Genomic DNA, 14971 nt, shown 5'->3' with positions numbered 1-14971 from the left:
TTGCATTTGTTTTCTATGAACCACTCTGCTTAAGATGGTTGTGTCTTTCTCTGAATGGCAGAACCTCAACTGGCCCCAAGGGGAACTTCTGTTCAAAGCTTTTCTGCTTCAGAAATGGAGGTTTCATGGAATGCTATTGCCTGGAATAGAAACACTGGAAGAGTTCTGGGCTATGAGGTAATCCACAGTAATTTCACTTTGCACTCTGAATATGCCAGCTAGCAATAGCTCTGTTCAACAGCCCTATATTACCAACCTAGTCCTATAAGTTGCGCTATTCTGGGCTCAGTTGTGTCCGACTCTGTGTGACCGCATGGACTGTAGCCCACCAGGTTCATCTGTCCATGGGACTTCCCAAGCAAGAATACTGGAGTGAGTTGCTATTTATTCCTCCAAGAGATCTTCCTGACCCAGGGAAAGAACTTGTGTCTCCTGCGTCTCTTGCATTGCAGGTGGATTCTTTACCACTGAGCCAACCCAGGAAGCCCTTAATATAAGATAGTGCGTGTCTAAAGCTACAGAGGGGAATTAATGAAGAGTCTCTTTCCAGGTGATCCTAAGCAAGTAAATTAACAAATGGTAGCATTTTAAAAGTCATCAGGTGATTATCTTATTTAATTATCCAAGCTGCAGTCATGTTTGTTTCTTGGGGAGAAGTAAGCATTTAATCTTTAGTGATGTTAAACCATAGACGAATTTTATGGGGAAACCTAATCTTGAGCTGGAGCATTACTTGAAAAAAGTTAGTCATCTCCGAAAAGGCAGTATGTGACAAGATAAAGCTTACATTCTCCTAATCTGCCGTTATAGTCTATATAGAGTGAAACAGATCATTTCAAACTTACAGTCTTTCATTCTCACAAAGTTAATTGATGAGACTTATTAATCAATTACTCTTCTTTGACTTGCAAATCTAATGATTCAAAAATGAGTAACAAGGTTTACTTTATTTGATGTTAGAATGAAAGTAGGATTTTGCCTTTATTTTTTTTTTTCCTTTTATACAAGCCCTGTTGTCCAAACAGAAAGTTTTACTTTCTGTAGGTGCCCCTGCCACTCCAGTCCTAGAAGGCCATATCTCTTAAGTGAACCCTATTTATTTCTCAAAGATCATCTCTACTCTCTCCTTCTCTTTTAACTCTTCTCTGATTATTTTCTGGTTTTATGTGTCTTCAAATCCTTATAGCATTTATTTCCATATGATTTTCGGCAGATGCATCCTCTGCTTTCTTTTCACATATGTGCTCTAACGTCTTAACTAGGTTATAAGTGGTGCATAGGCATGCCTTATGCTTTATTCTTTCTTGTCTTTTCCAATTTGCTTAAAACAGTGCTAATGTATAGGAAGGGATCAGTATATGCTGAATTAATAATTCATCCATGATTCAAAGAACTCTGGAAGAAATGTCAATAGCAAAACATCATAATGTGAGTCTTTCACTAAAAGTATGACTCTTATTTAGTTCTGACTTACTACTGCATACCTCAGGCTTCAGCTCTGATGGCTCAGTAAAGAATGATGACAGTAAAGAATCTGCCTGCAAAGCTGAAGACTTGGGTTCGATCCCTTGGTTGGGAAGATCCCCTGGAGAAGAGAATGGCTACCCATTCCAGTATTCTTGCCTGGAGAATCCCATGGACAGAGGAGCACAGAGGGCTAAAGTCCATGAGGTTGCAAAGAGTCAGACATGACTAGGCGACTAACACTTTCACTTTTCACTTTTTTTGGTGCGGGGTGGCAGGTAAAGCTGTTACCCTTTAGATATTTCATGAAATATTTTATTGTGATAATCTAAAAAAAAACCCTAGGTTTTCTCATTTCCATTGTGATTTCATTTTTTTTATTTCTTCCATATAAATTTTGGACTTTGATTATTTTGTTGTCATTGTATAACCATTTTAATTGGAAAATATCCTCTCATTTGCACTCCTAACTTCTTCCCATACACCATTGTAGTTGGCAGTTATTAGGAAACAATAAATTGCTTGTTCTTTGTTTTTAATGAGCAGGTTTTATACTGGACAGATGATTCCAAAGAATCCATGATAGGCAAAATCAGGGTCAGTGGAAATGTCACAACCAAAAACATCACAGGCCTGAAAGCTAACACCGTCTACTTTGCTTCTGTGAGAGCTTATAACACTGCTGGGACAGGGCCCTCAAGCCCTCCAGTCAACGTTACCACTAAGAAGTCCCGTAAGTATACATCACACTGTAGGGACCACAATTCACCTACAATAAGAAGCATTTTATTGCTCAGTTTCCATTTCATTCATCTCACCCCATCATTTTACTGATTGCTTATCTGATCAGTGGATTTGGCTTATAAATCTGGATAGTTGTTGAAACTTTCTGATAACAACCAAAATGAACCGTTCTGATCTTTTCTGGAATTGCAAAAGAGAAAATATTTTGAGCATATAGATGAAAGAGAATACAATGTCTCTGATGCCCTCTTCCAACTGGGGTTCAAAATCTGACCTCCCATTCTGGGGATATTAAGTGGTTAATTTAATCTTTTAGTTTCAATATCCTCATCTGTAAAATGAAGACAAAGTATTATTGATTTTCTCACTGGGCCTTGTTCGAGATTGGAAGAGATAATTAATAGAAAGTGTCCAGCACATACTTTAGTAAATGCTTATTAAATAGGTTTTTTTGTTTGTTTTTGTTTGTCTTACCATTTGAGTATTGATGTGATTCCTTCACTGTCAAGTTACCTAGATCTTTCCTTCTATGATATTTTTTCACTGCAAATTACTGGAAAGTCTCTGAAATCCAAGAATTAACTCTTCTGCTTCTTTTTATCTCCCTTAAAAATAAACTAAATATCTTTCACAAAGATAGGACCTACTGAATAAAGGATTAATAGTTGACTATTGCTTCATTTGCCCTATGAATGAGTCTGGTGCTGCACAAATACTGCATAATATGAGTCAAAGTAGTAAACAGGAAATTGTCTGATCAGATACAGCTTAGTAAGAACTGCAATTTATTCTTTTTATAAGTGAATAATACTTATGTATTTCTTATATATTGTAGATGAACATAAATTATTTGTGTAAACAGGTTTTTTGAAACACACTCTTTGGTCTCTAAATTCCAATGAAAAAGAGTAACAAATATAGTTGCTGAATTTGGAGAATGACTGAGACATGAATGCATTGCTACTAACAAACAGGAAAAAACAGAACAAGCCTTTAAATACTGTATTCTTTGTGTCTGTGTATTGGGAATGAATAGGTGGTTTAAAAAGCCTGAAAATCAAAGTTCTTTTCCATATAAATACAATTGGCATGTCCTAAATGAACTTGGGAATCATTTCAGTTAATAGGTCTTCAATGATAAGATGTATTATCCACTTGTGTCCATAACACCAGCCAGTAGCTAGAGACTTGTGTTCTAATTCCAGGTATTTCACTGACTCATGACCTGGTACCGGATAAAACATTTCACTTTTCTGCTATAATTTTCTAAACTGTTAAATGAAAACGTCCTCTGCCCTCACTGTTTTCTCAAATTAGCAGTAAGGCACAAATGAGGTTTTGATTATAGAAGCACACTGGAAAATCCAAAGTGCTGTGAAACTGCTAAGCAGGAAACAAACAGATGAACAAAACCCTCCACTATCGGTCCATTTTAATGGAAGAGTTTGTGTGGATCAACAACCCTTAAACCAGTTCTCTTTCAATCCCCTACTTTGATGTAGACTAAGTCATATGTAATTTTCTAGAAGAGACTAGCTAAAGATGCGGTTCAATTTGTCTTCCTGATTTACTCTATGTTGACTGAGTTGGTGAAGTCATTGCCGTCTACCTGTTTGAACTGTTTGCTTCCATGGTCCTTAATGGAGTCTAGCCTCTTTCAGGCAATCTGAAAATCTGAAGGAAATCTCCAATTAATCAGAGGTTTTAAATTTACCCAGACATTTCTTATAGCTAACTGAGAGATCCCAAAAATCACAAAAACTCTTGTGTATAATTCAGCTTCTATCTCAGGCAAGATCAAGGGTAATTAGAAATGTGGAAATGTAGTATCAAAAAAACCTCTCTTATCTGACAGAGCTGTGACAAACTGACATTCTAGTGTAGTTGGTGACACAATACTCAAGCCAACCATCTCATATTACTCCAATTCCATTGACCAATTTAATGTGGGCTGAGACCAAACAATAAACTAATTATCAAAAAGATATAGATATACACATGGTATACACATAAGATCATGTACATACATCTATATACACATACATATACAATTGTCCTTTAGTATCCAAGGGGGATTGGTTCCAGGAGCATCTACGGATGCTCACATGCCTTGCATAAAATATCATAGAATCTGCATATTACCTACATATTAATACATCCTCTGTATGTTTAAAATCACCTCTAGATTACTTATATATAAATAAAACAATGTAAATGTTACATAGGTAGTTGCAAATATTAATACAATGTAAATGCTATGTAAATTATTATTAATAACACACAGCAAATTAAAATTTTGCTTTTTAAAACTTTCTGGAATTTTTTTCAAATATTTTCAATCTTAAATTGAATCAGATAATATTGAACCCAGAGATACACAGATACAGACAGCCACCTATATAAATACACACACACACACACAGACATATCAGTCAGTTCAGTCACTCAGTCATGTCCAACTCTTTGCGACCCCATGGAATGCAGCACACCAGGCTTCCCTGTCCATCACTGACTACCGAAGTTTACCCAAACTCATGTCCATTGAGTCGGTGATGCCATCCAGCCATCTCATCCTCTGTCGTCCCCTTCTCCTCCTGCCTTCAATCTTCCCCAGCATCAGGGGCTTTTCAAGTGAGTCAGTTCTTCGCATCAAGTGGCAAAGTATTGGAGTTTCAGCTTCAGCATCAGTCCTTCCAAAGAATATTCAGGACTGTTCTCCTTTAGGATGGACTGGTTAGATCTCCTTGCAGTCCAAGGGGCTCTCAAGAGTCTTCTCCAACACCACAGTTCAAAAGCATCAATTCTTCGGCACTCAGCTCTCTTTATAGTCCAACTCCCACATCCATATATGACTACTGGAAAAACCATAGCCTTGACTAGATGGACCTTTGTTGGCAAAGTCATGTCTCTGCTTTTTAATATGCTGTCTAGGTTGGTCATAATTTTTCTTCCAAGAAGTAAGCATCTTTTAATTTTGTGGCTGCAGTCACCATCTGCTGTGATTTTGGAGCCACCCCCTCCCCCACCAAATAAAGTCTGTCACTGCTTCCACTGTTTCCCCATCTATTTGCCATGAAGTGGTGAGATCAGATACCGTGATCTTAGTTTTCTTAATGTTGAGCTTTAAGCCAACTTTTCCACTCTCCTCTTCATCAAGAGACTCTTTAGTTCTTCTTTGCTTTCTGCCATAAGTGTGGTGTCATCTGCATATCTGAGGTTATTGATATTTCTCCCAGCAATCTTGACTCAACCTTGTGCTTCATCCAGCCCAGTGTTTCTCATGATGTACTCTTCATATAAGTCAAATAAGCAGGGTGACAATATACAGCCTTGACGTACTCTTTTCCCTATTTGGAACCAGTCTGTTGTTCCATGTCCAGTTTTAACTGTTACTTCCTGACCTGCATACAGATTACACCCATTTATAACCCTAAAAATAAAAGTTTTTTCTTTACCTGTAATATGCTAGTTTGATTGCTCATGCACCCTAAATCAACCATGTGATAGTTTATGCTAACCTACTGTATGTGTTTAAGCAGAAAACTTGTTTTAGACACAGTAGCAAGAGATGTGTTCAGTTGACCCACTTGGTCCTACAAATGGGCTTGACTGAAATTTCGATTAAATGCCAAGAACTTAATCCGTGGTTTGCCTGAGTGTTCACATGAGATCAGCCTCATCAAAGAGTGGGAGACATATCCTTTGAAAACAATTTCATTAACAAGGAGTACTTTTATCCAAGTGCTATAGTGCTAGAATATATCTGGTGAGAGAAGAGATGAGAGTCAGAAAGTATAAAGTGAGGTCTAGCATCCCTCTTCTTTTCCATTAAAAAAAGAAAATGAATAAACCCCCCTGTAATTCCCAATTTCTTTCATGAGTATCTTCTTTCAATATTTCTTAAATTTTGCTTACACCAGCCTGTTTGCATTAACTCTTTTATCAAAATATCCAACAAGGACTTGAGAATAAGGTTCTACAAAACTCCATTTTGTATTTGAATACCAATCAAATCTCTAATTTTATTCTTTCAGCATTCTTTATCACTGTCATTGGAAAATCGAACAGAAACTACTTTAGTTTTCTATTGTTGCTATTCAAATTACCCTCAACCTAGTATTCTCCTTTTGGAAGCTCTAGAACAGCACTTGTTTCCTTGAATTTTCTGGTTTTTGGTGACAGCACATACCACTTGGCTTGTGGCCCTTTCCTCTATCTTCAATGCCAACAGTATGATATCTTTGAGTCTCCCTCTGACTCGGACCTTCTATTTCTGCCTTTCACATTTCCTCTGATCCTGGCTCTTTCCTTCATAAGCATCATTTTGATTACACTGAACCCACCCAGAGAATCCAGGGTTATTGCTTCATGTCAAGATCCTCAACATAATTATATGTGCAACATCCCCTTTTCCATATAAAGTAACATATCCACAGGTTTGAGGAATTAGAACCTGGATATGTTTGGGAGGCCCTGATTCTGCCAATCACAGTTACAAAATACTGAGCATGTTTAAGTCCTAAGCCTAGTATTAATATTCAGTATACTTATCTTAATTATTAAAGCGCATTAAGAAGTATGTTATTTTAATTCCTAGATACAAAAAAAAAAAAAGATGCTTAGGAAGATTCTGTTGTGGCATTTGTTGGACTGGCATACAATGAATACAGATTCTTTGAATCTCTGGATCCCATGGACGTTGTGCTAATTTGTAGTGTTCATCTCTAACCATCTAGTGTCTCTCTCTCTCTCCAGACCCTCAAATCTTCAGTCCAAACCTCAAACTGCCTTGAGATTTTTTCCACCTGAAACAGAATCACATCCTCTTTTAGTTTCAAAATTCCACTATCTCCTCTATTTCAGAGAACAAAGACTACAGAAAGGTGCACAAGATCTTTCACAGTCTGTTCAGTCTGTCCCCAGATTACTTTCCGTTCCCATTCCTCATCTAGCAGCACCAGACTTACTGATCTTCTAACATTTAAAATTTGCTTATCTGATTTTATGCATTTTCTCAGTTTGTAGTGACCCCATCACGCCTGTAAACAGACAAATATCTTTTCTACTGATCTATAAATGTCCTCTTTAATATGCTTGCACTTTTTTCTGAGTGATTTCATAACTTTGGCCCATTGTGAGATACTTTTGGAAAGAACTAGAAAAGGACTTCAGAGTGAAATAACTGAACGTGAGTCTCAGCTCAGCCATGAACTGTGTGAAAAGTCTATGCACTTAATGACTCAGAACTGCTTTTCTCAACTGAAAAACAGAGATGATTGTGCTTTCCTCTAGAGTTTCCTTTAAGAACTAAAGGACATAATGTACAGTGAGGTGACCCAGAGGCAGCCATACAGTGAGAGCTCATTGTGTGGTAACATATATTATTATATTTCTTCTTGAGAGGTGATTTCACTTCCTTTGCATTTTTTAAAGTAGGAAAGCTCATCTACTTTCTAGTTTCTTTCTTTTCATAAATTTGTTGTAGAAATTTTCTTCAAGAGTCATGGAAGTACATGCACAGAAAATATGAGAAATGGCTTTCATGAAACACCAAGGATAGCTCTGATTCTAAATGCTATCCCTGGGTCTAATTTTGATTTTCCATGCCCTTCAGATGACACCAAAATTAACTTTGAATAGTAGTAATCTACATGCATCACACATTCATACTGCCATTGCCTAGATTTTCCATCTAATATTTGGTCATCCACTGTAAATTGTGAGAAAGCAGAGCTCACATTCACCAAAATCTTTGCCTATTCTGATTGGATAAACAGAAAACAGAGCATTTTTATTTTTATTTTTGGAAATATGATGAATCAGTTTTTCACTCAAGAAAGTAGTGCCTCCCATGAGCCATGAACAGGGTTAGGTGACTAATGGAGATTAAAACAGGAAGGATATATGCCTTCGGGCAATTTCTCTTTAGTGGGGAGGCAAATTTAAACAAGAAAAAGTGAAATAAAATAATTACAAATTATGAAAAGTTGCTATGAAGAAATTAAGAGGCTGAGATATACATAACACAAAAAATAAAGAGACCTAGTGGACAAAGAGACCTCCAAATACATATACAAGTATATACAAAGTTTCTGATGTCTTTGTTATTATTGTTGCTGGTGATGATGATAGACTTTTAAATAAAAGTCTTTTTTATCTAAATATGGGATTTTTAAAATAAATATCAGTGGTTTCATATTAAGTATTGTAGCTTACTGAAAATGATGTCTTTCCAAAAGACAGCTGAGGACTACTGCAAGTATATTGTGATTCACACAGACATCACTTAAATGAAATTTACCACTAAAAGGAGAAAAATATTTACATCCATTCCAAGAGGAAAGGGGAGAGGAAAAGCACTGCTTATATAGACAGAAGTATTCAGACCCAGTAACAGAAAGTGTTTGCAAATTTTGCTTCAATTTGGCCCCTGATGTTGACTGACTAGCACTCTGTACAGAATTTTTCTTGTTGTAAATAATGCAATCAATCCATATTTAGACATAAAGGAAGCATTAAGCTTTTATTTCATCTTGCACTTATGTTCTTTCTCTCTCTCCCAAATGTCAACCCATGCTGTTACTTAGAAGTGTAACATAAGAAGTTGTTTTTGAATTGAGTTCACAGTGTGAACTACAGTTGAATATAAATGCCATCTACAGAAAAATTGATCACAGGGAAGCCATTAGAGCTGCAGACGGCTAGTTTAATGTTGCTCTGTCATTTGATTAATAGAAAATAATTTAGTCTTTGGAAATTGCCTGCAAAATTCTTTCAAAAGACTGGAAAAATGCTTGCTGTTGAGTTTACCATTGACCAACTAGGTATAAACATACATGGCATGTGTTTTATATTATCCATGTGATAGTATTTTGTTTTTTCAAGGTGATAGAAATTTCGATTTTGTCATTTTAGGTAAATACAACAGTCCAGTTTAGGTAAATACAACAAACTCATGAAATCAAAATTGTTAAACGCCTTCTGAAGCACCTTTTAGAAATAACAAACTTTTTTCCCAACTCAATACTAGACAAAAGGCATAGACATTGAAGTCATACTCATGGACAAAATAAGAAAAGCTCTGGACTATGAGGATTTTCCAGATAATTAGCTAAGACTTCACCATTTTTTCTGCCTTTCAAAAAGTACATAAAAAACTGAAGGAAGAACAAAATTATGAAGGGAAAATCTTGAAAATACCCCTAATTATATTTAAGAAATGAATCATTTGCAAACTTTGGAATTGTGTTATTAGGAACAATCCACATTGAATACCATTGAAAAACTATGTCATAATACCACAGTGAAGAATGGATACTTACAGGAAAGAGAGTTAACAATTACTGAGCAATTTATTATGTACCACTAAGCAAGGGAGGAACATTTCTCATTTTATTTCATGGAAGCTAAAACTCTTATAAACTAGAATATGTTAGTCTTATTCCAATACTGGAAAAACCAGGCCTCTCGGAAGAGATTGTATACAGATTCAGTTTTCTCTGACTTCAAAGTCCAATTCTTTATACCTTCCAGATAGGATGAAAGGTAAAGCATTCCCAATAACCCACACAATGAGCCATTCATTCCATGAATTCATTCCTGATACAATGTTTCTCATTTTATGTCCATGAAATGCCTTACTTCTGTTATGGTAGATGAGGAAACAAACAAATGCAAATATCCCAATCTCAGAGACACAATCGGTCCCATATACTTAATAGAAGTAATTTCTTCTTTGTCTCAATCTGAAGCATCATCAATGGATTCATAGTATAAAAGGAGTACTTTTTATCTAAACATGCAAACAAATAGAAAAGGCACAGCAATAGATAATACCTCAGAATCTGTTTCTGCCAGTGATATCAAAAACATGCATTTTCTTTTTTGCTGTATTGATTATAAGAAGTTGTTACGTTAATACTTTGTTTAAAGACCAGAGATAAAAGAAATGTGCCAAAGAATATACTAGATATTAAAATTGCAGTATCTGGTGAGAATTTTTATATTACCTCTTTCATAACAGAAAGATTAGAAAGGGCACTTTGAATTAAGTTGAGGGAAAACAGTTAAAAACTGTAATCATTGTCATCAGTTCAGTTCAGTTCAGTCGCTCAGTCGTGTCCGACTCTTTGAGACCCCAAGGACTGCAGCAGGCCAGGTTTCCCTGTCCATTGCCTTGGCGATGCCATCCAACCATCTCACCCTCTGTTGTCCCCTTCTCCTCCTGCCCTCAATCTTTTCCAGCATCAGGGTCTTTGCAAATGAGTCAGCTCTTCATATCAGGTGGCCAAAATATTGGTTTCAGCTTCAACATCAGTCCTTCCAATGAATATTCAGGACTGAGCTCCTTTAGGATGGACTGGTTGGATCTCCTTGCCGTACAAGAGACTCTCAAGAGTCTTCTCCAACACCACAGTTCAAAAGTATTAATTCTTCGGTGCTCAGCTTTCTTTATAGTCCAACTATCATATCCATACATGACTCCTGGAAACACCATATCCTTGACTAGATGGACCTTTGTTGACAAAGTCATGTCTCTGCTTTTTAATATGCTGTCTAGGTTGGTCATAATTTTTCTTCCAAGGAGTAAGCGTCTTTTTATTTCATGGCTGCAGTCACCATCTACAATGATTTTGGAGCCCAGAAAAATAAAGTCTGCCACTGTTTTCACTGTTTCTCCAACTATTTGCCATGAAGTGATGGGACCGGATGCCATGATCTTTGTTTTCTGAATGTTGAGCTTTAAGCCAACTTTTTCACTCCCTTCTTTTGCCTTCTCGAGTCTCTTTAGTTCCTCTTCACTGAATTCTTACTACATGCAAAACTCTCAGGCTTTTAAATATTATTTTGTTTATATTGTCAAGAAATGTACTAGGACATGGTTTATTCACCTAGCATGTTCATTTTATAAATTCATATGGATTTCTGTAGGTTTGACCATGTCAATATTAGCCTCAATTGTAGGAGAGCAAAATGAACAGATTTGCCACATTGTGTCACCTATCGGTCTGCTCACAGTCCAGTGTGTAATCTACATGACATGAGAAAATCACATTGGACCTCTCTTTAGCTATATATTACACAGCCAGTTATTCAACATCTATGATATATATGCCTCTGCCTACATGCCAAGCACTATGCTGGAGGCTGTAATGCATTCTCAGTAAATTTAAAGAAACACAAGGCATGAATAACTATAATTCAGTGGGATAAGTTCATAATAAAATATATGAACTAAGCCCCATGGGAGCATGGGTGAAACGTTTATCTCTCTACTGTGTGCCAGTTGAGGTATAAGTGATTAGGTGTATGACATCCCATGGGCTTAGAGAAGGCAAGTAGATATATCATAAGGCAATGTTGGGTGACACCCTTTAATTTTCTCCAGCAGCACATAAGACACTAAATAGCCATTGAGTTAAAACTCCAAAAGAAATCATTTCCATCAATGTTATAATGAGTTAAATATTATGCTCACTCAGCCTCACATATTCAAATAAGATGCCAAAAACATCTTTCTGGGTTCTATCTTTGCCTCTGCTACCCAGCTGAATTATTTTTAATCTCTTCAGTTTCTTAAATCTCAAAAATAATCATGTGGACTCAAATCTTTGAGAAGCAGTATGTTGTCATGCAGGAGAAAAAAAAAAAAAAACTAGATTAAAAGTCAAGAAACCAGGATGCTGACTGGGCTCAAGCACTCATTATCTATATGGTTTTGAAGAAGCAGATTTTCAACCTGGACTCTAGTTTTCTTGTATGTAAAATCTTCCAGTTAGATGAGATCCATTACTTTAGAAGGCTAATTCTAAATATGTCTTCTTGAACTTCACACCTTCCTTCTCCCAAAAAACATTAATCTCGGGGAACTAAAACCACAGTTCGGATTCAGGGTAGACACCTTTCGGGATGATCACCCAGTTTGTAATCGATTTTCCTCTTCATGGTTCCTACTAGTTCTATCTGTGTTGAGTCATATGTCTTTCTCACTGTCTAGCCACAATGGATTAGGGTAAAATAGAATATGGCCAAATTAAGCCAATCATTAGCTTTTACCTGTAGATTCTAGCTTGAACTATCTCTCAAGAAAGGAGATTTCAAATCTCAGATGAGGTAGGCAGTCTTGATTTCTGCTGCATATACTGAACAAAGAGGTGGTCCATGGCAAGATGAGCATGCAGCAAACAGAACTGTGAGAGGTAGAGAGAGGAACTTCTTGGCTTTCAGACATTTTTTGTTCCTCTGAGGTTCTGTTGCATTCTGCCATGAATTCCAAGAGAGTCCCCTATATCCTTCACAATCTATTGCTAATACTTTGTTTAAAACAACTTGAGTTGGTTGTGTTATTTATAGTCAATGAGTCCTAATTAATACAAGATTAAAAGTAAAGGACCACTAGGAATGTACACCTCTGTATTGATATATGTAAAAAGTTTGCAAGCTGAGTTTGTCTGAGAGTCTCATTGATTGATGGGCAAATTAAACATTAGATAAAGGAGCCTTCCATCTATTTACATATAATAAAGTAAACAAATTCAACAGAAGTGATTACTAAATTAATACTGAAAATGCAGCCTACCATTATTCATTCATGTTTGTCACAAAAACATTTCCAAATGACCTGAATTTGAATGAATTTACTTCCTCTGATTAGAATTAATATAATATTTGAAATGGCACTAGAAACATTTTACCTCCTTTTATGCTAATTATCCAGGACTTATTTTTCCTTTTCGTGTTGTTGGGTCATACAGTAATCATGAGCTAATAAATATTCATTTGAATCTTTTATTATCTTTTTGAAGCTCCAAGCCAACCACCAGCTAACATTGCCTGGAAGTTGACAAACTCTAAGTTATGCCTAAACTGGGAGCATGTAAAAACTATGGAGAATGAGTCTGAAGTGTTAGGCTACAAGGTGAGTATTCTGTTTTTCCTTTAAACAGATCACTTAGCTTCCTAAGTAATGATAAATGTTAGAACCAAACAAGAAACAAATTTTATGCATGTGGAAATATAGGAATATTTGTTCTGATGCTTTGAAAATATTTAGCATTACCGCTTTTAAGTTCTTCATGGTAAATTTTATACTGTGAGGTCAGTAATGTGCATGAAGCATTAACAAATAAATCTTTACAGTATGCAACAATTTCTTCTTCAAGTGACTAAACTGTATTTAAAAAATATGATTGTGTATTTAAATATTAAAAATGTGAGATGAGAATGAGATCAAAAAGTATATTCAAATAGAATTTCTAGAACTTAGGCTACAGAAGGATATCATCTATCAGCGATATAAAAGTAATCCAACAAAGAAATCCAATCCAATCATCAAATATCAAGAAAAACCATTTCCATCAGTGGTAAAGAACATCATCTGCTGACAAATGCATATAGTATCCAGACACTTGAAATGGGTCCAAACTAATCAGTAACTTTCCACTGCAAGCTCCAGAGATAATGGCCTCAAGCTATTTAATTAATAGAGATAAATCTATACTGATTTTAGAAGCATTGGCCAAAAGGAAATATTTTTTCTTAACAACCAAATTTAAAGAAAAAGTGTAGACCAGATATTTCCATCCAAGGACCTCAGCATGTATAAGGCTCACAGTGCTTGTGTTCTGTAAGAGTTTCTGCACCTTCAAGAAGCTACATGTCCATTTAACATAATTCACCATTTTATTCAGATTCTGTACCGGCAAAACAGACAGAGTAAAACTCATATTTTGGAAACAAACAACACATCTGCTGAGCTTCTGGTTCCCTTTGAAGAGGACTACTTGATTGAAATAAGAACAGTTAGTGATGGTGGGGATGGAAGCAGCAGTGAGGAAATTAGGATTCCAAAAATGTCAAGTAAGTTGAATCACCATTGCTGTTGTGGATTTTGAATAAAGACAGCTTCCAGCATGAAATCTGGGCTCTATGAATCTTTCCAATTTTTGTTTAAATATTGGCTGGAAAAAAAGGTCTATTTTTTTTCATATTTCAATTGTGAGCAAGAGGTGATGAGTCAATTTTCTTTAATCCCTCAAATTTACAACATGCTTACATATGACAGGTAGTTTTATGTTTCCTCATTTAAAACTCAAAAAAAAAAAAAACCTTCACAACTGTCATGGTATGTATATGCTTTATCCTGTTGGCACAAAATGTGAAAGTTTTTCCAAGGGTACCTGCAAGCTTCTCAGAGCAGGGAGAACAAGTGTGAAGTACACATAGGTACATCTCCATTGCCATTTTCATGGCAGACATCACTAATCGATTATGGCATTCATACTGAGCTGAGTTAGTGCTTTCAAATCCTCTCAACATGAGGTCCTAAGCAGGCAACACCAATCAGTCAGATTTAGTATATAATAATAATTTATTAATTCTGCTTTAGAAGAATCACTCACTTATGTATCTGAAGCTGTGACTGAGTATAACTCAACAGCCACTACATGGTGGCCAATCCTATTCTGCCCTTTAGTCAGACTTGGCCAATTTTAGGCATTTTTCTTTTTTATTTTTATATTTAAAACAGATATCCTAAATCAGAGGGTTAAAAACACTTCCTAAAATTAAACACAATGTAAGTGAAACAAGTATAATAAATGTGGCATTAAAAGAGAAATAACAGTATGTGTTTGGTTCATGAAGAATTAATATAACAAATGATTTTACTTTTTCTCATTTTTATGTTTTGCAGGTTTGAGTTCCAGAGGAATTTCAGTCTTAGAACCTAGCGTCCATTTCCTGTCAGTTGTCGTCACAATTT

At 35.9% G+C, this 14971-nt stretch overlaps 1 protein-coding gene across 1 annotated transcript in view; it reads left to right on the top strand.

Annotated features, from left to right (window-relative positions):
* Positions 1–14971, top strand: part of CNTN6 (contactin 6) — a 310426-nt gene that overhangs the window by 293566 nt on the left and 1889 nt on the right. Inside the window, 5 exon segments of the mRNA XM_070455653.1 lie at positions 62–177; positions 2011–2197; positions 13014–13126; positions 13899–14067; positions 14903–14970. Of these exon segments, the coding sequence (XP_070311754.1) occupies positions 62–177; positions 2011–2197; positions 13014–13126; positions 13899–14067; positions 14903–14970 (653 nt within the window).

The sequence above is a fragment of the Odocoileus virginianus genome, chromosome 26 (genome assembly GCF_023699985.2).
Source record: "Odocoileus virginianus isolate 20LAN1187 ecotype Illinois chromosome 26, Ovbor_1.2, whole genome shotgun sequence".
NCBI lineage: Eukaryota > Metazoa > Chordata > Mammalia > Artiodactyla > Cervidae > Odocoileus > Odocoileus virginianus.
Note: the sequence above shows the minus strand (reverse complement) of the source record. Positions and strands in the feature narration are given on the sequence as shown.